The sequence below is a fragment of the Monodelphis domestica genome, chromosome 4 (assembly GCF_027887165.1).
Source record: "Monodelphis domestica isolate mMonDom1 chromosome 4, mMonDom1.pri, whole genome shotgun sequence".
Taxonomy (NCBI): domain Eukaryota; kingdom Metazoa; phylum Chordata; class Mammalia; order Didelphimorphia; family Didelphidae; genus Monodelphis; species Monodelphis domestica.
The window spans coordinates 239,636,783-239,661,777 of record NC_077230.1 but is presented as its reverse complement, the minus strand read 5'-3'; the positions used below and the strand labels follow the sequence as shown (position 1 = coordinate 239,661,777).

Here is a 24,995-nt window from a genome sequence, read left to right as displayed (position 1 = left end):
ATACACCATGATTGTTGTTTAAATTGAACCTGATTTGTAACCTGGGTGAAGCTCTAGCCAAAGGGACAGCAAATAAAGGCAGTGTCATTAATGGCTAGTATGGACCAATGGTTTCCTGGACCTTCTTATAGTTCCTGATAAGAAAGAGATTTTTTTTAAATGTCTGCAATACTAGGAAGGTGTCAGAGGGAAAGAGCTCCCAGCCACCCAGCAGTATATGCACCAAATTTCAAAACTTCTTAGACCATTTTCCCACCAAGACAAAAGCCTTGCTAAGTGATATTTCTTAGAAAGAAGTCTAAAATGTTCTCTTGGGCAAACTAAACCATCTTCCCAACCTGTTGCCAACTCTTTCATACTAGCCCTACAGGTCAGTCAGTGTGATTTCCCTTCAAAGGCCAAAACAAGAACTCATAGCTTCCAGACTTTTGACTGAACTCATTCTTGCCTGTGTTGGATGAGAGTCTGGGACAATGGTTCACAGCCTTACACTCAAATTCTAGCAGTTGTATTGTTTGCCCTAATGTCCCAAACCTATAGCACCCTGATGCTAAGAGAGGAGTAATAAGATCTCTCTGTGCACCTTCAGGTCCGATTTTAAAGCCGTCATGACTTAGAAAAGAATATGAGAACATATGCCCTTTGTAATTCATTCAGAGGAGCAGAACACTGCCTTCTTCTAGGTATAAACCTCTAGAGGATAGGAGGTCCTGGGCCAAGTAATCCTGACTATAAAGTGCCATTCTAAACTCTTCAGCTGGTAGGGAATTCATCAGAGGAAGGATTCTCTAGATTCCCCTAATCTGTAGATAGACTTCATAGATGGGAGGTGGATAAGGGTAATGGGTCTTGTATTTTTTTTCTTTTGTAAAATGTTACATAAGTTCAGCAGTCTTCTACCTAGTATTCATAGACTCAACATTCTCTTGAAATCATGAATGCTGGGTGTTTCATCTGCAGCCTGATGCTTTGTCTACCTAGATCTTCTTATTGCCAAATGTACATACATTCTCCCTTTCTGGCTAGAGGAGCTTCTTGCCTTCTTTAAAAGGATGGGCTTGCAGAACATAACTCAGGTGGCATCTTCTCTTTTAACAGTCTGTGCCCTTCATCCATCTGTGTCTAGTTCTGTCTCTGTATGGGCCTCACTTCAGAAACAGAAGAATTCCCATGAAAGGAAATCCATATCTGAGGATTGCACTTCATGCCATAGAAACAATTACTGTTCATCAGAATATACCTTTAAAGAACCAGAAAGACCCCCCGCAAACCTTACCTTGGTTCTCAGATTCAAGCCCAGAGAGCAGGAAAAATCTGGAGAAAGTGTCAGAAACCCTTTGGGGCTTAGAAAAATAATTAATAAACACAGAACTTTTGGAATTAATCAGTCAATCAATAAACATTTATTAAGTGCCTACTGTGTGTCAGGCACTGAGCTAAGCAATGGAGATACAAAACAAGGCAAAAAAAAAACCAGTCCCTGCCCTCAAGGAATTTACAATCTAATGGGAAGACAACATGCAAACAAATATATACAAAGAAAAGTAAATGCAAAATAAATCGGAATTAACAAAGAAAAGGCAGAAGAATTAAGAGGTGTTGGGGAAGGCTTCCTAGAGAACATTTTAGTTGGGACTTAAATGAAGCCAGGAAAGTCAGAAGGCAAATTTGAGAAGGGAGAGCAAAGAGTATGTGGGATGGAGTAAGATGTAAGAAGACTGGAAAGATAGGAGAGAGCAAGGTTGTTTTGAACACCTAACAAAGCATTTAGTATTTGATCCTAGAGATAATAGGGAGCCACTGGAGTTTTCTAAGTAGAAGGTGACATGGGTGAATCTGTGCTTTAGGAAAATCACTTTAATGGCTGAATAGAAACAAGATTGATATGCAGAGATACTTGAGACAAGCTGATCCACATATAGGTTATATCAGTAGTCCAGGTATGGGTGATAAGGGCCTGCCTACACTAGACTGATACAGTGTCAGAAGAGAGAAGCAGCATATATAAGAGATGATACTGAAGTAAAATTGGCAACAGCATGGATATGGGAGTTGGGATGGGAATGAGAGATAATGAGGATTCCAGGATGGCTCTTCGGTTGAGAGCCTGATGAATTGGGAGGACAGTGTTACCTTCTACAGTAATAGAAGAAGTGGGAGGCAATTTAGTGGGAAACCAAATAAGTTTTGTTCTGGACATAATGAATTAAAGCTGTCTCTTGGACATTCAGTTCAAGATATCTGAATGGCACTTGCAGATTCAAAATTGGAAGTCAGAAGAGATATTGGGGGCAAGCACAATAGATTTGAGAGTCATTGGCATTAAATCCATGGGTTCTGATGGGATTATTGAAGTAGTATAGAGGGGAAAGAGAAGAGGGCCTAGGACAAAATCCTGAAGGACACCAATGGTTTGAGGGCATTTACTGGATTAGGTTCCAGTAAAGGAGTCAGGGAAGTAGCAATCAGTTAGACTAGGAGGAGAACTTGGAGAGAGTGGTATCCTGAAAACCTAGAGAGAAGAGAATATCAAGGAGGAAAGGATGATCAGCAGTATCAAAGACTGCAGGGAAGTCAAATAGAATTAAGATTGAGAAAAAGTCATTGGATCTAAAATCTAAGAAATCATTGGTAATTTTGGAGAGAGCAGTTGCAGTGGAATAAGTTTGGAAGTCAGATTATAAGGAGTTGAGAAAACCATGAAAAGAGAGGAAGTAGAGACACTTAATGTAGATAGCCTTTTTGAAGAGTTTAGTTACAAAGGGCAGAAGAAAAATGGGATAATAGTTTAAAGAGATTAAAGATCAAGTGAGGATATTTTTAGGATAGGGGAACATGGGCATATCTATAGGAAGGAAATCAATCAGTAGACCATGAGAGGTTTAAAATAAGAGTGGGGGTGACAGGAGGAATGATTTGTAGGAAGAGATAGGATGGAATGGGATCACTTGGACAAGGCTAAGAGGGCTTAGTCTTGGTAAGAGTAAGACCACCTCATTATATGAGTCAGGGATGAAGAGGAGATTGTGGCAAAAAGCATCTTAGTGATATACAATGAGGAAGAAAAAAGAGGAAGCTCATGGAAAATTACCTCAGTTTTCCTGTAAAATATGAAGCAAACTGAGAAGAACAGGGAAAAGAGCCATGGGAGATTTGAAGATGCATGAAAAGGTCTGGAAAAGCCACTATGGGAAGTGACATGATAAGTTGATAAGGGATGTATAGTAGGATTTCCTAGCATCAGTGAGGGCCCATTGAGGCTATGGGTAATAAATTTGTAGTGTACACAGTCAAAATGGTTGTGTAATTTTTCTCTACCCTTATTTAGCAGCATATATACAGAAGAGAAGGCAGCAAATAGTGGGAATGATCCAAGACAGAAGCTTGACAGAATATAATCAATGATAAGATAATGAGGGGTGAAGGCTTCAGAAGGAAGGAATGTGTGAAGTTGAATTGGTTCACCAAGGGATCAAGATGGAGGAAAGAGGAAAGATTGGCTGGAGTAGAGGAAATTGCCTGGGAAAGAATTGCGGGCTCAAGGAATTGGCAGTCCCAGTGTGTATGAAGAGTAGGATTTTTAAAGGGAAGGCAGGGGGAAAGGTAAAAAGCCACTAGACTGTGACTGGATAAGGAGATTTCAGAATTCTTGAATATGATAGTGGTACATTTAGAGGTGACATCATCTTTGTGTGTGGCTGAGGTAGGTTCAAAAAGTGGCTCATTTGAAGTAAGTTGAGGAATTGAGTGATTAGGTATTTGAGGGAATCAGTATGTATGTTGAGATTCTCCAGTATGAGAATAGGAATTGGATAGGAGAGAAAAATTATGAGCCATGTACTGAGGAAGGAAGAAGAGTGATATGGGAGTCTGTAGAAGTTACCAAAAATTAAATAACTTTTTTTTCTTTATTAATGAAAGACAGCACAGTGTAATAAATATAGAATTGGCCTCAAAGCCAGGGATACCTAGATTCCAATTCTGTCATGTACACACATTGGCTGTGTGGCCCTGAGCGAGTCTCTTAAGTTCTCAGAGCTCTGGGTCAGTGGTGTTGACCATGGGCCAGCAACACTCTCTAGTTTGGCCTAACCAGATTAATATGTAACTGGAAAATATTTAAAATAATAAATGTAACAATAAAACATTGATAACATTAAATTTTTAAATATGGCAATACAGAGCTTTCACTGATCCTTATGTATGATTTAGTAGCTCCTATTTCTATTGGAGTTTGATACCACTGCTCTAGGCAACTAAGACCATAAGCTATAGAGAAGGTGCTGACCCAAATTGATAGAGTTTTCTCATCCAGGAATGCCCTATAATCAGTGAAATCAAAGTCTAGGCCTTATGCCTTTTCTAATATGAACAGGGAAATTTCTCTCCAAGTAGCCATCATATCAGAGACTGACATCAGGGAGCCATTACACATGGGGCATGAATGGAATCAGTACTGGAATATGATTTTTCAAACAACCTCTTTTCAATGCTATACTATCTAGTCAAATGGTGTTCATTATGAGCTGTAGAACTGGTATGTGGGGCAAGTAATGAGAAAATAGACATCCTGTCCTCACTTCTCCAACAACCATGAGGGGGAAAAAGAGGGAAAAAATACAGCAACCCCTTGCCTTCCAAAGTAGTCTTTCTTTGTCTTCATCCCTGAGTAATGTCTGTACTGGTACCTGGCATCTGGAGCTGATGTCTGAGCTGGGTGTTTGGCATGAGCCAGTCACTTATAACACCATGGCCTAAGTGCCCACTACTAATAGAAATAACCTAAGCTCGTGGTGATTTCTACATAGAGAGAACAATTGCAGGACCTATTCAAATGCCAGTGGATTATATATTTTCATCCTTTTATTTAGGTTACAGATAGGGTTGAGAGGAAGTGGGAAGTAGGAACATGGTGGGAAAAAAATTGAAAATATTCTTAACACTACAAATAAAAAAGCATCTTTAGTAATAGAGTGTCAAAAGCCAGGCATACTCCCTTATCTAGAGTAGGGGTCATAAAGAACATTCATTAGCAGCTATATTCCTGGCCCTGGAGACCCAGTGAATGGGGCAACCAAGACTGAATTCACAAAGACCCTAAATGGGTATTTAATCAGTCATTTCCTGGCATGGAAGGGGAAAGACTGGGAGTGAGGGGTAAGAACCAGGGTAGTTAGGGAGGAATAGGAAGAAGAAGGGGAAAAGCATCTGGAAACTAAGAGAAAAAGTTTGACTGCTGTGTCCAGCAGAAAGCCCAGTGTCACCAGATATATTTCCAAAGACCATACACATTTGCCTATAGCTGTGGAGTTAAGAAGCAGGTTATGTTTGGAAGTCCCCTTGACCACAGAATTGGGTTTTTCACCAATATCCTTCAGGGATATTTTTATGGAAATGGGCTTATGGTTCATATACAAGCTAAATTTTTGAATTGAAGGAAAGTAATGTTACTGTCCACAGATAAACCACTTGCACAGTCAAAGTAGAGGAGTCTGCTGTGAACCAAATAGTGCCCACAGGAACTCTGACTACATTAAAAGAGGAAGATATATGGTCCCACCTCTAGTGCCAAGTACTATGGGCTATGTGTTAATTTCATTATCCTACATGATGAATGGGGCTGGAATATAGCTTCAGACAGAGGTCTGAAGAGGTATAATGGGCTGAGGATGTTGATTGAGGAAGGGGTCAGGGCAGTGTTTGCAGATGTTAATGGGCTCCTGGATTGTCCCCTGCCTAGCTATCAACTACAAGGAGTAGGCTTGACCTAGGCAGGTATCTTCAAATATGTGAAGGGGTGTGAAACAGAAGAGGGTTTTTTTTTTTAAACCCTTACCTTCTGTCTTGGAGTCAATACTGTGTATTGACTTGCCCAGGGTCACACAGCTAGGAAATGGCTAAGGCCAGATTTGAACCTAGGACCTCCCATCTCTAGGCCTGGCTCTCAATCTACTGAGCCACCCAGCTGCCCCCAAGGAAGAGGGTTTTTAAAAATGTATTCTGCTTAGCCCTGTGGGAAGAAATAAATAATGGGTGACAGAGGAAGGTAGATTTCAATTTAGTGTCAAGAATTACAGTTGGAGCTGTCCAAAAATGAAATGATCTGACTTAGGAAATAGTGAGCTCCCCACCATTGGAAATCTTCGCACAAAAAGTAGATGTTGACAAAGGGGATGGATTTCTAGTCAGATACTGGTTTGGAGAGATATGCTTTTAAGTAAACTTCCAAGTCTGATATTCTTTGAACTGTGGATCAATGTGGACAAGGAATGGAAGTTCATAACTACAATCCTTACAGGAAAAAAACAACTTTTTTTTTCTCCTTAGAAGGTATTATCTACTCATCCTTTTCTGCTCCTCACTATTTATGTAGAGTCAATTTATATGATCTTTCTTCCTTCTCTGTGACTGACTGACTCAATCCCCCAAAAGGGTAAAATTAGGGATGTTAGCAAAGACTTCCCAAGAACCTGGAATAAAGACATTATCAAACTGTTGAGTGTGAGAAGAGAGATGACCTACTAGGTAAGTGAGTTGACAATCTGAGGATACCAGAGTGATCAAAACACTGAGGATTTTTAAATTCAATTCACCAAACTTTCAGTAAGGGAAGGAGGGTCAGCTAGATAGCTCAGTGGATTGAGAGCCAGGGCTAGAGGTCCTGGGTTCAAATTTGGCTTCAGATACTTCCTAGCTGTGTGACCCTGGGCAAGTCACTTAACCCTCATTGCCTAGCCCTTACCACTCTTCTGACTTAAAACCAATACATAGTATGCTAAGGCAGAAGGTATGGGTTTAAAAAAAAAACATTCAGTAAGCATTTAATATATGTAAAGAAGCACTGGGCCAGGTATAGGAGGCACAAAGAACAAAAGTCCTTGCCTTCAGAGTTTTCTTTTTATTACAAAGATACAACATATATAAAGATAAGAAAATATAAAATATAAGTTAAATGGCATATTCTTGCCTCTGATACAGACTGACTATATGACCCTCCCTGGGTAAGTCCCTATACCTCCAAGAGCCCTGGGAAAGTCATTCAAACTCTACACTGAAGAGCAGGTATCAGTCCACTTGGGAAGGAAAAGGGTTCCATAAGTGCTCCCTATATTGATGGAATTATAGGTCCAGTCAAAAACAAAACAAAAAAATAACCTTAATTAATTTTAAGAGGTAACAACTGGGGCAGTAAAAGGAGAGGCAGACTATAGGAGGCAGGACTTGAACTGTGCTTTTAAGGAATAGTAAAGAGACAAGATGAGGAAGGCAATGAATATCAAATAGTGTGAAAGGCCTTTGGGAGACAAATTCATTGGAGGTAAGCCTAGTCAAATCCAAGAGTGCCTGTGAATGAATGTGGGTTGTGAGTGAGGGTTCATCCATCTAGGTGTGTGTTTGTCTGATGGGGGCAGGTGCTTCCATCTGGGTGGGAGCATATTCACTTTCACTGGAGTCTGAGCCAAGCCAAGCCTGAGTTCACAAATGGTGAGTATCCATAGAACCCTCACTGCCTTCCCTTTCCCCTCGCACTCTCAGATCCTAAGACCTTGGAAACCAGAGGGTCTGGAGAAGCTACTGAAATTGCTCAAGTTCTCATGTCCCCCCAAGAAGCTGAGTAGGATTTGAATCAAAGCATCATCCTAGCCACCAGATCCTATGGGCTCTTCCTAAACAGGAGACAAAAGGACACATTACTGCATTGTGAGACCTAGTAATACCCAAGGTATACCATAGGAAGACTTCTTAAAGAAATGCTCTCTGTGGCTCTCAGCAGACTCCACCTGGCACACTCTTTATACCCACAGGGTAAACAAGCAGATGCCTCAGAGCCACAGCCAGCAATAATCACTATGCCCCCAGGCATATAGTCCAGCCTAAGGCTACCAAACTGTGGTAGAGTATCAGCTATGTCCAAGGGCTTATAGATAGAAAAGCCCTCCTGGTTTTAACCAAAGATGTCAGTGGAATAAACTGAGTGAGATTGGTTGGTGGAGACAGAACAAATCATGAGATAAGGGCTCTACTCCAAAATTGCTAGGTCCCACTGAATCTCAGCCCTGCCCCTGAGAAATAAGGCCATTCTGACCTCCCTAGCACATGATGAGGAAGAGACCATATCTAAGTATCTAATACCCAATAGAGGACAAAGGTACCATTGAAAAGCAGTATCTTGTATTTATCACTCAGACCCTACTAGGACTGATTTTCAGGGTTGAGGGGCATCTGGCTTTCACCATCCATTAACCATCAGTCATTTTTTTTCTTTTTCCACTTCTCTATTGGTCTCTAAAGCCAATGGCAGCCCCACCACTAGCCTGGGAACCGGCGCCATTGTGGGCATCCTCATTGTAATCTTTGTCCTCCTCTTGGTGGCTGTGGATATCACCTGCTACTTCCTGAACAAGTGTGGTTTGCTCATGTGCATTGCGGTCAACCTGTGTGGAAAAGCTGGTCCAGGAGCCAAAGGGAAAGACATGGAGGAAGGCAAAGCCGCATTCTCGTGAGTACCCACCCACCCCCATCCTGACAGAAGGCCCTGGTTCCAACGAGGACTTTCCTTCCACTTCTAATAGTTCATCCTGGCCTCAGCTTTTCATCTATAGAGAGTGGGGTGAATAAGGCCTGCTCCAGACCCATCTCAGAATGTTAAAGTGTGCATGACCTTCCCCATTCATCAAATGAGGAAACTAAGAAACCAAGATGAAAAGAGGATGTAACTTATACCACTCAGGACTATGTAGCACATACTCAAAAAAGAGAATGAGTTTCTATTCAAGCAGTATAAATGCTGCCTCTCCACCCAGGAAGTTAGAAAGACTGATTGGACTAGGCTGGGGAAGGGGAAAAGGGACATTGGGATCCAGATGGCCTGGTTTCAGAATATCTTTATCCAATCAAGCCAGCTAGGAAAGGTAGGAGAGAACTGCCATTCCCTCTAGCTGTAACAGGTTCTCTGGATTAACATCCTCTCACCCATGCCCAGGGCTAAGGGCCTTGGGAATCCAGCAAGCAATCTCTCTCTACAGGAAAGATGAGTCCAAGGAGCCCATAGTAGAGGTACGGACAGAAGAGGAGCGGACCCCAAATCATGATGGAGGGAAACACACAGAACCAAATGAGACAACACCACTGACAGAGCCAGAGTATGTGGACTGGGGACCTGGGACCATGGGGTGGGGGTTTTGGGGGGAGGAATCTGGGGTTCCAGTAGAGTACCACAAATCTTCCTGATTTCCTGCTCTTTTCCCACCCCACCCCTCCATGATAACTCCTAGGCACACTGAAGCAATTTTCACTAGAGTGGAGATTAATCACTTCTAATTTCAAGGGCAATTTGGTGGAGAAATCACCTCCTCAGAGTCAAATGGGACCCCCTGATTCTCCTTAGTAACCTATGGAGAGTGGAGAAGGTTAACTAATATCAGCAGTGGATTGCTCTGGGTGGGTAGGGAGAGCTGGTTTCCCAGCAGCTGCCCAATAAGGAAACTGAGGCACCCCTCCATGATTATCACAATCAATCAACAAGCATTTATTGATCACCTGCTATGTTCTGTACACTGCCAAGCCCTGGAGATTCCAAGGCAAAAGTGAATGATCCCTCCCTTCAAGGAACTCACTTTCTACTGGGGTACACAACCTGGGCATAAAGAAATCTATGCACAAACGAATACAAGGGAATTTGACTTGAGAAACCTGTCAAATGTAGCCCTGGATCTGAGTCTTGAAGGAAATTTTGCCTACTTTTCTGGTCTGAGACAGTTGGAGACCCCATTATGGCCTAAAGGAATGAACACTCAGGAGGCGAACACACCTGGCTGCCTGGTTGAGACTACCATTAGGCTTAATGGAATCTGGTTTAAAAGGGTGGTAAAAACCTTCCGTGCCCCGGGGCTGTTTAGGGGTTTTCCTGATTTACTTTGATTCAAATATCTGACAGCATCTGATTTTTTCCCAACTAATCAATGGAAGTATCTGAAGTGCTGCTGTGCCACCTTCTCCCTGTTTTCCCCACTGTTCTCCACCAGGCCCCTCCTCACTGTGGCGACCCCAGCTTTCAGGGCCTTCCCTGACCCAGCTACCAACTTGAGGAGCATTCTTAGGGGCTAAGCAGATCAAGAAAAACCCAGCATCCGTCCCCTTGAGCCAAACCCTGATGGAGAAAGTAGCGAGAGCTGACCGAGGTAGCTGAAAGGCAGGACCTGAGGCAGGGCCAGGGGGAGCTAGGTCCCCTCGCCATGTCCACCACCACCTGTCGTCTCTCCTCGTTTCTCTCCTGCCCTGCTGGGGTGGGGCGCTTCCTCTCTCCGCCTGCTCTCCTTGTTTTCGTGTGTGCGTGTGCGTGTGTGTGTGCGTGTGTGTAAAATAGCCTGCCCTGCCATTCCTGTCCCTCTGTCCTTGGCTTGGCTCTGCTCTCCTGTCACGTCTGGGCTTCATTGTCTATTCTCTTCTACTTCCTGTCCTCCCCACAGGCTGCCAGCTGACACCACAGCCACTGTCGAGGACATGCTGCCTTCTGTCACCACCGTCACCACTAACTCTGACACTATCACCGAAACTTTTGCCACTGCTCAGAACAGCCCCACCAGTGAGACCACAACCCTGACTTCTAGCATTGCCCCTCCAGCCACGGCCATTCCGGATTCCAATTCCGTGCCGGCTGGCCAGGCCACCCCCTCTAAGGGCCCGGTAGTGCCCGCTTCCTCCCCGCCCCCCGCCTCGGCCCCCAAAGTCGCCCCCCTGGTTGACCTAAGCGATACCCCGACCTCGACTCCTGCAGCTAGCAATTTGTCTTCTAGTGTCATGGCCACGCAGGGGGCTGTCCTCAGCCCCAGCGCCCCCACCAATGTGGTAGAGGCCTCCAAGACTCCTCCTGGGAATAAGCCAGTTCCTACTCCAACCCCTACCAATTCCACTAGCCCCTTGGCTGCCGTTTCAGAGCCCCCCCAGGCCAAACAGGAGCCAGCTGTCACCAAAGGCCCGGACCCGGAGCCCGCTCCGCCCAGCACGGTGAAGAGCCCGACAGAGGCAGCCACGGCCCTCACTAGCCCGAAGAGTGAGGCTGCCTCCGTCAACACTGCAAAACCCTCCCAGGGCGAGGACTTTAAAATGGACGAAGGGACCTTCAAGACCCCAGAGATTGATCTTGCAAAGGATGTTTTTGCAGCCCTGGGCTCTGCTGCTCCTGCCCCTGCAGCGAGTGGGCAAGCCCCTGAGCTTGCTTCTTCCCCTGCAGACAGCTCTGTGTCGCCTGCACCAACAAAGACCGAGTATGGCCTCTCTTAATCTGCTGTCAATTATATCCTGTGGTGTTGTGCGTTGGTGCTGTACTGTGTCCTTGTTAGATGTGCCTTCCCACTAACCTCGATGTCTTCTCAGGCCATTATGGGGGGGAGGAGAAGGAGACAGTCAGCTAGCCCCTAGAGGACCCATTCAAGCAGGGGGTTTGGAGAAAAGGGCTGGGGAGGCCCCAGAGAGCAGCCACTTGATGGCTAATTAGGCCACATTAATTATGTTTTATCTTTCAATTTGGGGAAGTGACTTCTTTTTAGCCTGGCTAAAGAAGGGAGACCCTGGCAAGGTTCCAAATTAGTTTCTACTTTCTGAGGAGGCCAAACAAGAGGCTCTAACAGACAACTAGAGGCCATCTTCTCCTGGTACCTGACCAGAAGTCACATTTAGAAGGATTCTCAGAGCCGTTTCAGCTTTCACTGCTACTAGGCCGCCATCTTGGCTGCGCCCAAAGTGGGGGAAAAAATAAGAAGTCACATTTAGAAAAGGAAAAAAGGCCAAAAAGGATTCAGATACCTCAATTTTTCCCCCCAAGAACCCAAGCTCATCACCATCAGGCCAGAGCTCTTCCTCCCATGCCTGCTTCTTCTTGGGGTAGAACAGTATAAGGCAATTTAAGCCTGCCAAGAGCTAGGCAGCAATGGTGCCACTGGGTACCAGGGAGAACTCTTCCCATGTACAGCTGAAGTGCTGGAGAGCCCTAAAGTGTAGGCCACAGTGGAATTCTGCCCCAAAAGCATCTTTAGCCACCTCCTCTCTGTTCTTTGTGCCTATGAGATTTCCTGAAGTCTACAAACTTCTTGCCTCCTGTACAATTAGGAGACTAGGAGTTTGGGAACATGGGGAATTTTCATTCCCCCTGCCCTAGGGAGGAGGTCCCAATGGGCAGCAGTCAATATGGTGAACACAGACTGTAACTGTTAACCCTACAACCCAGTTCATTTAAGCTCAGCATCTTAGTGCACAAAAATCAAATGGTCCTATACACTTATGCCAAACCAGGTAAACTTGGGGCCCTTTGATGGGTCCCCCACAGAAACACAAGGCAGCACTGCAGAAAGCATTCCCTCTTTTGAACTGTGCCGGGTAGCCCAAGAAAGTCCTCAAACAGAGTCCTCGGCCAGTGATACAGGGGTATTTTCCCAAGGGTGGGAAGGTCATCTTGGTATTGTTCACTGTACTAGAATTTCTGGCAAACATGGTGTCACCAAGTCAGTCCTCACGAGACATCCTTTGGAGTACCCAGCCCTTTTCTCATAATTTATGGGTTCAGGGCTGGGAATTATTACACCATCACCAGCCATGAGGCTCGGGGTTGGCAGCTGTTTGGGACCAGATAAATAGTATAATAAATGGGTTGCATTTTGCCACTCTTTTCACCTATCTCTTCTGATAAAAGAGTCCTTGCTTGGCATTAAGCTTAGGGCTTCAACAGGATAGGAGCTGGTCCTCAAATTGGAACCTCCTCCAGAGGTCTGGCTGCCTGCCAGTGGGGAAGGGGGCTGCCTGAGTAGCTACTGACCAGTCCTGTTTTCTTAACTCTCTGCAGGAAAACCCCAGTAGAAGGAAAGTCTGCACCCCAGGAGACAGAAACCCAGCCAGCTCCAGCAGAAGTCAAGACGGTCCCCAATGAAGCCACACAAACAAATGGAAATGAGAGCAAAGCGTGATCAGTGATGGGAAATTCAAAAGCAAACATCAGATTAAAAGTGACAGAACCACCTCCCCGGAACATTTCTAGCATCACACACACACACACACACACACACACACACACACACACACACACACACACACACACTTACACTCACACGTATCTCATTCCTCTAGTGTCTTTTGCCTTTAAGAAAAATCAAAAAATCAGACAAATAAGTAAACCAATGGGGTCTCCTTTTTGTAGGTTTGTTAAAAGGATCCCTTTGTTGTGCACTCACTTGTAAGGAAATTTGAAAAAAAAAAAAAGGTTGAGCCCACAGCCAAACTAGGACACTCCGTTCCCTGAAATCATTAACAAAAAACAATCAAACAACAAAAGACCCCACCGAGTAAAGAATCTAGGAAGCTCAGAACAAATCTAGGTTTAGGAAGACGATACTTTGCTTTCTCGGATTTAGCACCCGAACAGCTTCAGAGAAGTACTTTCTTCAGGCACGATGAACAAAGTCCACAATTTATTTTTATACTTTTCAGTCGAGTTTGAACTATGTAAAGCCTCATAAATAAGTTATAATTTCTGTTCACTTTGTATTTGTTCAGTATGCAAAGTGTGTCACCCTTTCTAGCTGAATTCAGTTCCCACGTAGACTCGTTTTGTAGGAAGAATGCCAAATTGCAGCTTCTGGGGGTAGATTTCAATTTGCAGTATTCAGACTTCTTTTCTGTTCTTTTCTCATTTTCTTTTTTTTTTCTGCCAACTTTAATTTTCCAGTGTTTACAAATTGAGAAATGTTTGACTTTGGTTTGTGTTTCAATGTCCATATAAAATATCTACCTTTCTTTCTTTCTTTCCTTCTTCCTTTTTTTTAAAAAGATAATGGATACAGTCTAGAGGTAGTAGGCTCTTCGCACACTTGCTTGACACAGGGAGACTTTTCAGAATCTGAATGTTGTCAGTGGCTGTTCCCCATTTCTTTCTTCCTCTACCTTTGGCTAACCTGGGTAAAAACCAGATTTTCTCTGGCTTTTGCTTTTGGTTTGGGGGTGCAAGCTGCTTGCTGAATACCCACTAGCTACATCCAAGAGACAGACTCTACTTTTCGGGACATTCTGACCCCTTCCTTGGATAGCTCTCCCTAGGTTTTGCTAAGTGAGACGGAGATTGTACAGTTGGGGCTGGTCTTGGCAAACACATTTTAACCCCAACCATACCCCCTTTTTTTAGAAAGCCAAATGAAAAGGAATATGCAAACAATTACTTTTTAGCCCATAAATCTAGATTTGAGCGGAAGAGCATGTGTACTTCAGGGAATTAGTGTCTTCTTTTGGAAATCTGTCGAAGTAAAGCAACATCGGCCTTCTGTTCACTTGGACAGCACCTGTGAGATCTGTTGTCCTGATTCATAATATGACTCTCCTGGATTAGGAACTGAGTGGGGGGGAAAATACAGGAACTTTAAAAGGGGGTGGGAGGGGAGAAGGGTAAGACCAGCCCTTTGTATAGAAATTTTTCTTTTTTTTTTTCCTCATTCTACTTTAGAACTGCAAGCTTGTGCACTGTGGATGCGTGAATATTTTAGTGTGAAACGTGTTTTTGTCATAGTATTGAAATAAAACTTCAACATAGTTTGGTTGTGGAAGGTGTAGAAGATAGTTCAGAAAATTATTCAGGAAATAAAATAACTCTTAAAAGGAACAGAAGCCTTTAAACAAAGAAAATTACATAATGATGATGATGATCATGGTGATTATAAGTAAACAAAAACCAATACTCCGGCATGCATTCCTTTCCTAAGGTATGATAAGGGAAGAGGTTAGGGTGGTGAGACTGTCATCTGAGCCCGTTCCATTAAAGCCACACTCTCCAGTGTACTCACAATTCTGCAGTCTGAACAATGGCAATGCTAGATTATGATTTCAAACTGTGAAAAACAATGGTCTTGTCATTTGCTAAGTGTGGGGTGCTCTTTAGTTTTTTCAGTTGGGTTGTGGGGTTTCCTGGTTATTTTTACATTTTTTCAGCTCCTGGGGATGGAAATGGAGGCCCCTGTGTGCACAATCCTGGCTCATTCTTGCCACAGAGGCTTGCATGGGTGTATGTTTTAATTGCACATTGGCCTTCAGAAAATAATAATAGTAAAAGAGGAATAAGATGTCCCAACAGATTGAGAGAGTGGGGCTTGTGAGTGAAGAAGGAAAGAGCCAGATCATAGAGGAATATGTTGAGCCACCAGAATGCTCCAAGGAAATCAAACCCTCATCATATGATGCCAATGGCTTTAGCCCACTTGGCCAACACCATTCTATACCTCAAAGGTGATTACTGATTAAAGCAAGCAAGTGGAAGTCACACTCTGCTGGCTAGGAATAAGTGGAGGCATATTTAGCACTCAGCTGGCCTATAGGATCACCTCCGATACAGGAGAACTGAGGTACCAGGGTCTCTGGATCTACATACCATCAGCCCCATTAATTAGTCATGATCTGCTTCTCCCATTACACATAGGAATGTCTCATCTCTCAAGGTTCTTTTTTTGTTGTTGTTTTTTTCCCTGTTACTTTTTAATACTTTTAAAAACAGAGGGAGTCACTTCACTTCCAAGGTATCCATCCTTTTTTGTTTTTAATGGAGCGATTTAGTCTTAATTTTTCTTAATCCTTTGAAGGAGGGACCAACTTTACCCATTTTTTCAATGTGTGTTTATACATGTGTATGTGTATGCATATGTATCCACATAAACACTCATCAGTGGTCAAATTCTACTAGTAGAGCAATTCCTCAACACCCCAGGCCACACAATAAGAACTACGGTGTACTGGAGTGTGCAGCTTGCAAAGTGGAACTCTGTTTTCACACTTTTCTACGGAGCCTTCCAAATCCCAGGTTTTCACTCTAGGCTGTTTGGATAGTGGTTTTCAGACCTCCATTAACATCCCTACCCAGCATTCCCTACTTTGGGGGCCTTCTCTCTTGTTATAAAACTTTTTACCAAGTGAAACATTGACACCACCTTTATTTCCATTCTCACTGGTGTAAATACTGAGTACTAACTGAGAATTTTGACTTTGCATTCTGTCAGAATACTTGTGTTCAATAAAAATATTAAAAAAAAGTCTTTGCAGTCAAATCCTGATTTCTTCTGACCCATGAAAGAAATGAAGAAATAACTCAGGTATTTATGAAGGGACTTAGTGAGACCCAATGTCTTACCGGTCCTTTTCTTATATGTTAGAAACATTTTGCCCTGAGTAATGGTTGCTCCTTCTTTTCCCATTCCTTGATAGTAGTGGCAAGTAGACCTCCCTCATATCCACAAAGAGGAGAGGAAAATCCTTGCTGCTAATTAGAATAATGATCAGCACTTGAGTTTCAAAAATGGATTAGATGAAAGAAGTTCCCTCCCTGTCAGCTACCTCTCAGTCCCAGGTCCTGTTTTGACTTCCCAAAGCTTATTTCCATTTATCCAACTGAACTTAGTGAGAGAGAAAAATATATTTTAGCTTGAAATTCAACATGGAAAAGATCTGAAGTCTGGCTCTCTTTTGGCAGAAGCAGGTAAGCTAATTTCTTCCTGTTGTTAGAGGTGAAGATTTCTGAGAAGCCAGCAAATCAACCTCATCCCTGGAATGTATTTGGATCCCTCCCTACTAAATGTATGGATTTATAAGAGGGCACTTGCATTAATAAAGATTTTTGTACCATAAATGCCCAAGCTTGCTAGCATTTCCCCCACAGAGAGCAGAACTTTATTTAACTCCCAGGTTCTTTGGGTTTCAAAGTACAGCCACAGTTCTCTTACCCAGAAAAAGGAAGGCACCCCAGTGACAATTCCAAGGGCACAGGCTCTCTGGGGTTTCTCTGAATATTTCTGTGTCTCCCTGGTCCTTGTCTTCTGTGCATGATGCCCTCTATCTTGGCTGCCAGATAGAATGGGGATTCTTTCTGTGGCAGGATTGGTATGTGTTTGGGATAGGATTTCCTGGGCTTTTCCAATCTGCGTCAGCCTCCCTCTGACCTTCAATCAGACTACCCAAGGAGTGACAGAACCTCCCCTCCAGATTTGCTGGCTTCTCAGAAATCTTCACCTCTAACAACAGGTAGAATGATGTACCAGAATGATCCAGGAATGCTCAGAGGGTAGAAACATCCATTTTCCAGAGTCACTTATAAATTGAAATTCAGCTTGACATAGTTGGATAGAAAGCTCAGAGGTCAGGGTTTAGTCTGCTTCTGATACACAATAAATGTGTGATCCTAGAAAGTCACCTAACCTAAGCAGCCCTCTAAGTGATGGGCTGGTTGATCTGAATTGGAAGAGTTCCCCACACCAAAGATATCCAGGTCTGGGGAGCCCTGATACTCACTCCACCCATGTTGGATATCCACAGAGAAGAACATTTGCCGGTTTTATCTGCAGGCATACCAGCAGTTAGTCATGAAGGAAAATATCAGCTGCAAGGATCTCCACCTAGGTGCTACAGTTTAAAGGGCACTCTCTGAAAATATTTCTCCCTCTGTAAGCTGGTCAAAGGACTGGGAATTTCACCATTGGAGAATCGTTTCTCTAGGTCTTTGGGAAGGCTTTGAGTTTCCAAGAATCCCCTTTGAAAACGCAAATATCCCTAGAGAGGTAGTTTATAAGTCTATAATTCAGTCTATAAGCACTCATTAGCATTTACTACCTTTCCAGACATAGAAGAGTTATGAATGTAGTAACTGAGACCCAAAGTACAAGCACAAGATACAGACACTTTCCTTTACATACTCTATGTTCCAACCCAAGTAGCTGTTCCCAGAATTTGACATCCCATCCAAAAGTGAAATGAGCAGGGAACCTCTCACTGGAGATCTTCAACCAAAGGCAAGAGAGCTACTTGTTGGGTAGATTTTAGAGGACATTCCCATTCAGATACAGTTTGGAGTAGCTAACCTCTGAGATTCAGTGAACCTGTGTCTGCCTGCCTCCAACCTATGGATCACCCTCTTTCCTCATCTCCGCCTCAGAGATTCTTTATTTTATCAAGGTTTAGCATAGGTGCCATGTCCTCCATGAAGCCTTCTCTGATTCTTTTTCCTCACCTCTTCTAGTACTCTCTCCTTTCTCAAATATAACAAGAGTATTTTGGCCTGGCACATAATAAGCACTTAATAAATAAATATCTATTGACTAGAAGGCTGACTGATTGGACCTTTTCTTTACCCCCTTCCCTCCCTCTTTTTCTTACCCTTTTCATACCCATCTATGTATCATAGTATCTCCCCTATAAAATATAAATTTCTTATACAGAGAGATCATTTTTGTCACCGATCAGTGCCACGTACATAGATATTTAATAAATATTTGCTAAAATGACTTAAATTGGGACTTCCGGGTAAGCATGGCTGCAGAGTAGATGCAGCTTCCTTCCTCTCCTCAGACCCAACGACACAGATGACTGCAAAAGACCCCCCCAAAATAAAAAACAAATATCTGCATAAGAACGTATAGACCTCACAACAAAGCGAAGCTCTGAAGGTATGTGGGATTCCAGCACCTCCACAATATAAGGGAACAAAAAGCTGACCTACCCTCACCTCCCCCACCAAACAGCCGGAGTCAAGAGCTAAAGTCAGCACTGGCCAGAATCAACAAGTGAGGGAGGAGCACCCCAGGACTGAACAACAGGCAGCCCCAGGTCTGGGGACCTGAAAAAGATAAGGTCCTTCTCCTGAGAGTACTAATACCTGAAACCCCGGCAGGCGGGCTAGGGGAACACAGATCTCAGGTGCCCAGAACTAGCATGCTGTAATTACCAAGTGCGCAAAGGAATCCCCTGACGTGAGCAAGGGGCACCTACAGGTCTTGGGAGTTAGCTAAGACCACCGAAGACTTTCACCTGAGAGCACTAACTCCCAAAACACCAGAAGGCAGGGGAGGGCAGTCCTTGGGCCTCCCCAGGAGGACAGCGCAGCTACAGAGAACCTAGAATTAGCCTGAGACTAAAGCCTTGACCATTAGACCTTATACTGAGGACAAGTACTACTCATTCAGATTTCTGACTGGAAAGGGGAGGAAGGAGAAAAAAAAAAACAAACAAAACACAAAGATGGCAAAATGTACCCAAGAACCCCAACACCCCAACACTAAGAAAAGCAAGAAGAAGGGGGTGGCTTTGGATACATTTTATGGAAGGAAAACATAAAAAACAGAGGAAATAGCATAAGAGGAAGCTCAATCAAATGCTCCAAAACCTTCCAAAAGAAATGGAAATTGTCCACAAGCTCTTGAAGAATTTAAATGGGAAAGTATCAAAAAGATGGAAGCCTTCTGGCAGGAAAAATGGGAAATAATGCAAAAGGAACTCAGCAAGCAGACGCATGAAAAAACACAACTACAGAAATAGCTTGAGGCCTCAAATAGCAGGATAGACCAAACTGAAAAGGAAAACCAGGCTGCAAAGTTCAGAATTAGGCAACTGGAAGACAATGATCTTGCAAAAGAGCAAGAATTAATAAAGCAAAGCCAAAAGACTAAGAAATTAGAAGATAACATAAAATATCTCACTGACAAGGTGACAGACCTGGAAAATAGAGAAAGGAGAGACAATCTGAGAATAATTGGCCTACCAGAAAAGCCAGAAATAAATAGTAATCTCGATATCATAATACAAGATATCATCAAAGAAAACTGCCCAGAGATTCTAGAACAAGGGGGCAATACAGGCCTTGAAAGAGTACACAGAACACCCTCTACACTAAATCCCCAAAAGACAACTCCCAGGGATGTAATTGCCAAATTCCAAAGCTTTCAAGCAAAAGAAAAAATCCTACAAGAAGCCAGAAAAAGACAATTTAGATATAAAGGAATGCCAATCAGGGTCACACAAGACCTTGCAATTTCCACTCTGAATGACCGTAAGGCATGGAACATGATTTTTAGAAAGGCAAGAGATCTGGGTCTTCAACCAAGAATCAGCTATCCATCAAAACTGACTATATACTTCCAGGGGAAAGTTTGGGCATTCAACAAAATAGAAGATTTCCAAGTTTTTGTAAAGAAAATACCAGAGCTCTGTGGAAAGTTCGACATCCAAACACAAAGAGCAAGGAAAACTTGAAAAGGTAAATATGAAGGAAAGGGAAAAGGAGAAAAATGTTATCTTTTTCTTTTATTCAAACTCTCTTCTATAAGGACTACATTTATATCAAGTTATATATATATATATATTAATATGTGGGGAAAATGTAATGTGTAACTCTCAAAAAATGTATGCATCATTAGAGTAGTTAGAAGAATCATGCATAGGGAATGATTGGGGAATTAAGACAATATGGAGAAAAGGGGGGTGAAAGAAAGAAAAAGGGAGGGGGTTAATCATTGATGGTATTAAGATATACTTCAAGAGATAGAAAAAATTAAATAGAATAATCTTTCTCAAAGATACACATGGGAAGGGGGGGGAAGGAATTTCCTATAGGGAGGAGAGGAAGAAAGTGCTAACTGGTATTACTTAAACCTTACTCTCAGTGAAATCAACTCTGAGAGCTTAGAACATCTAGATCCATTGGGATCTTGAACTTTATCTTATCCAACAGGGTAAGAGAGAAGGGGAAATTGAGGAGGAGAGAAGGGAGGGAGTATAAAAAGGGAGAGAAGGAGAGGGAGGAGGGGAAGGAAGCAAAAAGGGAGGTGCTAGAAAGGGAAGCATATCAAGGGAGGGGACTAGGGGGACTAATCTAAAGTAAATCACTGGTTTAAAAGGTTATAGCTAAAGAAGAAAGATCAGAATTAGGGGAGGATATCAAAATACCAGGGAATCCACAAGTGACAATCGTAACTTTGAATGTGAATGGGATGAACTCACCCATAAAACATAGACGAATAGCAGAATGGATTAGAATCCAAAACCCTACCATATGTTGTCTTCAAGAAACACATATGAGGCGGGTTGATACTCACAAGGTTAGAATTAAAGGATGGAGTAAGGCCTTCTGGGCCTCAACTGATAGAAAGAAGGCAGGAGTTGCAATCATGATATCTGACAAAGCCAAAGCAAAAATGGACCAGATCAAAAGGGATAGGGAAGGTAAATATATTGTGTTAAAAGGGAGTATAGACAATGAGGAATTATCACTAATCAACATGCATGCACCAAATGGTATAGCACCCAAATTTCTAATGGAAAAACTAGGAGAATTGAAGGAGGAAATAGACAGTAAAACCATTTTAGTGGGTGACTTGAACCAACCACTATCAAATTTAGATAAATCAAACCAAAAAAATAAATAAGAAATAGGTAAAAGATGTTAATGAAATCTTAGAAAAATTAGAGTTAATAGACATATGGAGAAAAACAAATAGGGACAAAAAGGAATACACATTCTTCTCAGCACTACATGGCACATTCACAAAGATAGATCATACACTAGGTCACAGAAACATGGCATTCAAATGCAGAAATATGCAGAAATAATAAATTCAGCCTTTTCTCAGATCATAAGGCAATAAACATAATGATCAGTAAGAGTACATGGAGAGCCAAATCAAAAATTAATTGGAAATTAAATAATATGATACTCCAAAATCGGTTAGTTAGAGAAGAAATCATAGAAACAATTAATAATTTTATTGAGGAAAATGACAATGGTGAGACATCCTTTCAAACCTTATGGGATGCAGCCAAAGCAGTACTCAGAGGAAAGTTCATATCCTTGAGGGTATATATTAACAAATTAGGGAGGGCAGAGATCAATGAATTGTAAATGCAAATCAAAAAACTTGGAAGCGAACAAATTAAAAACCCCCAGAAGAAAACCAAACTAGAGATCCTAAAAATTAAGGGAGAAATTAATAAATCGAAAGTGATAGAACTATTAACCTAATAAACAAGACTAGAAGCTGGTACTTTGAACAAACAGACAAAATAGACAAAGTGCTGGTCAATCTAATTTAAAAAAGGAAAGCAGAAAGGCAAATTGACAGCATCAAGGATGAAAAAGGGGACCTCACCTCAATGAAGAGGAAATTAAGGCAATCATTAAAAACTACTTTGCCCAACGATATGGCAATAAATATACCAACCTAGGTGATATGGACGAATATTTACAAAAATATAAATTGCCTAGACTAACAGAAGAAGAAATAGAATTCTTAAATAATCCCATATCAGAAAAAGAAATTCAACAGGCCATCAAAGAACTCCCTAAGAAAAAATCCCCAGGGCCTGATGGATTCACAAGTGAATTCTATCAAACTTTCACAGAACAGCTAATCCCAATACTATACAAACTATTTGACATAATAAGCAAAGAGGGTGTTCTACCAAATTCTTTTTATGACACAAACATGGCATTGATTCCAAAGCCAGGCAGGTCAAAAATGGAGAAAGAAAACTATAGACCAATCTCCCTAATGAATATAGATGCAAAAATCTTAAATAGGATACTAGCAAAAAGACTCCAGCTAGTGATCAGGAGGATCATTTACTATGATCAAGTAGGATTTATACCAGGAATGCAGTGCTGGTTCAATATTAGGAAAACCATCCACATAATTGACCATATCAACAAGCAAACAGACAAAAATCACATGATTACCTCAATATATGCAGAAAAAGCCTTTGATAAAATAGAACACCCATTCCTATTAAAAACACTAGAAAGCATAGGAATAGAAAGGTCGTTCCTAAAAATAATAAACAGTATATATCTAAAACCATCAACTAACATCATCTGCAATGGGGATAAACTAGATGCATTCTCACTAAGATCAGGAGTGAAACAAGGATGCCCACTATCACATCTATTATTTAACATTGTACTAAAACACTAGCAGTAGCAATTAGAGAAGAAAAAGAAATCGAAGACATCAAAATAGGCAAGGAGGAGACCAAGCTATCACTTTTTGCAGATGATATGATGGTCTACTTAAGGAATCCTAGAGAATCAATCAAAAAGCTCATTGAAATAATCAACAACTTTAGCAAAGTTGCAGGTTACAAAATAAACCCACAAAAGTCATCAGCATTTCTATATATTTCCAACATAGCTCAGCAGCAAGAATTAGAAAGAGAAATCCCATTCAAAATCACCTTAGGCAAAATAAAATACTTAGGAATCTATCTCCTGAGACAAACACAGGAATTATATGAACACAACTACAAAACACTCTCCACGCAAATAAAACTAGACTTGAGCAATTGGAAAAATATTAACTGTTCATGGGTAGGACAAGCCAATAGAATAAAAATGACCATCCTACCCAAGCTTATTTATCTATTTAGTGCTATACCCATTGAACTTCCAAGAAATTTTTTTACTGACTTAGAAAAAACCATAACAAAGTTCATTTGGAAGAACAAAGGGTCAAGGATATCCAGGGAAATAATGGAAAAAAAAATGCAAAGGAAGGAGGACTTGCAGTCCCAGATCTCAAACTCTATTATAAAGCAGTGGTCATCATAACAATTTGGTACTGGCTAAGAAACAGAAAGTAGGATCAGTGGAATAGTCTTGGGGTAAGTGACCCCAGTAAGACAGTATATGAAAAACTCAAAGAGCCCAGCTTCTGGGACAAAAAAACCCACTATTTGACAAAAACTGCTGGGAAAACAGGAAGACAGTGTGGGAGAGATTAGGTTTGGAACACCTCACACCCTACACCAAGATAAACTCAGAATGGGTGAATGACTTGAACATAAAGAAGGAAACTATAAGTAAATTAGGTGATCACAGAATAATATACATGTCAGACCTGTGGGAAGGGAAAGGCTTTAAAACCAAGCAAGACATAGAAAGAGTCACAAAATGAAAAATAAACAATTTTGATTACATCAAATTAAAAAGTTTTTATACAAACAAAAGCAATGCAACCAAATTGAGAAGGGAAGCAACAAATTGGGAAACAATTTTCATAACAAAATCCTCTGACAAAGGTCTAATTACTCAAATTTTAAAGAGCTAAATCAATTGTACAAAAAATCAAGCCATTCTCCAATTGATAAATGGGCAAGGGACATGAACAGGCAGTTTTCAGCCAAAGAAATCAATACTATTAATAAGCACATGAAAAAGTGCTCTAAATCTCTTATAATCAGAGAGATGCAAATCAAAACAACTATGAGGTATCACCTCACACCTAGCAGATTGGCTAACATGACAGCAAAGGAAAGTAATGAATGCTGGAGGGGATGTGGCAAAGTCAGGGCATTAATTCATTGCTGGTGGAGTTGTGAATTGATCCCCCATTCTGGAGGGCAATTTGGAACTATGCCCAAAGGACGATAAAAGAATGTCTACCCTTTGATCCAGCCATAGCTGGGCTTGTACCCCAAAGAGATAATAAGGAAAAAGACTTGTACAAGAATATTCATAGCCATGCTGTTTGTGGTGGCCAAAAATTGGAAAATGAGGGGATGCCCTTCAATTAGGGAATGGCTGAACAAATTGTGGTATATGTTGGTGATGGAATACTATTGTGCTAAAAGGAATAATAAAGTGGAGGAATTCCATGGAAACTGGAACAACCTCCAGGAAGTGATGCAGAACGAGAGGAGCAGAACCAGGAAATCATTGTACACAGAGACTGACACACTGTGGTACAAGAGAACATAATGGACTTCTCCATTAGTGTCAATACAATGTCCCTGAACATTCTGCAGGGATCCAGGAGAAAAAAACAATATCCACAAGCAAAGGACAAATGGTGGGAGTAAAAACACCGAGGAAAAGCAACTGCTTGACTACAGGGGTGGAAAGGACAGGAATGAGGAGAGACTAAATGAACACCCTAATACAAATACCAACAACATGGAAATGAGTTTGAAGCAAGGACACATGTGATACCCAATGGAATCATGCATTGGCTAGGCGAGGGGCGGTGGGAGGGGGGAGGATAAGAAAAGGATCTTTGTTTCCAAGGAATATTGTTTGAAAATAACCAAATAAAATAATGTTTAAATTGGAAAAAATAAAATAAAATGGCTTAAATTGGAGATAAGAACCTAAGGAGATGGCAAGAGATTGGGATTGGATAGAGGCTATGGAAAAGGAGAAGAAAAAGTTCCAAAGA

General features: G+C 41.8%; 1 protein-coding gene across 15 annotated transcripts in view; it reads left to right on the top strand.

Annotated features, from left to right (window-relative positions):
• The window catches only part of NCAM1 (neural cell adhesion molecule 1), a 438,552-nt gene extending 423,711 nt beyond the window's left edge, over positions 1–14,841 (top strand). For 8 of the 15 annotated variants that reach the window (XM_007494803.3, XM_056794385.1, XM_056794382.1 and 5 more), the window contains 4 exons: positions 8,293–8,500; positions 9,027–9,143; positions 10,470–11,267; positions 12,839–14,841. In XM_007494803.3, the coding sequence (XP_007494865.1) occupies positions 8,293–8,500; positions 9,027–9,143; positions 10,470–11,267; positions 12,839–12,959 (1,244 nt within the window). In that variant the 3' untranslated portion in view covers positions 12,960–14,841. The remainder of the gene's footprint in view (positions 1–8,292; positions 8,501–9,026; positions 9,144–10,469; positions 11,268–12,838) is intronic. The other 7 variants (XM_007494813.3, XM_056794388.1, XM_007494810.3 and 4 more) reach the window with 2 other exon arrangements.
• Positions 14,842–24,995: the final 10,154 nt, after the last annotated feature.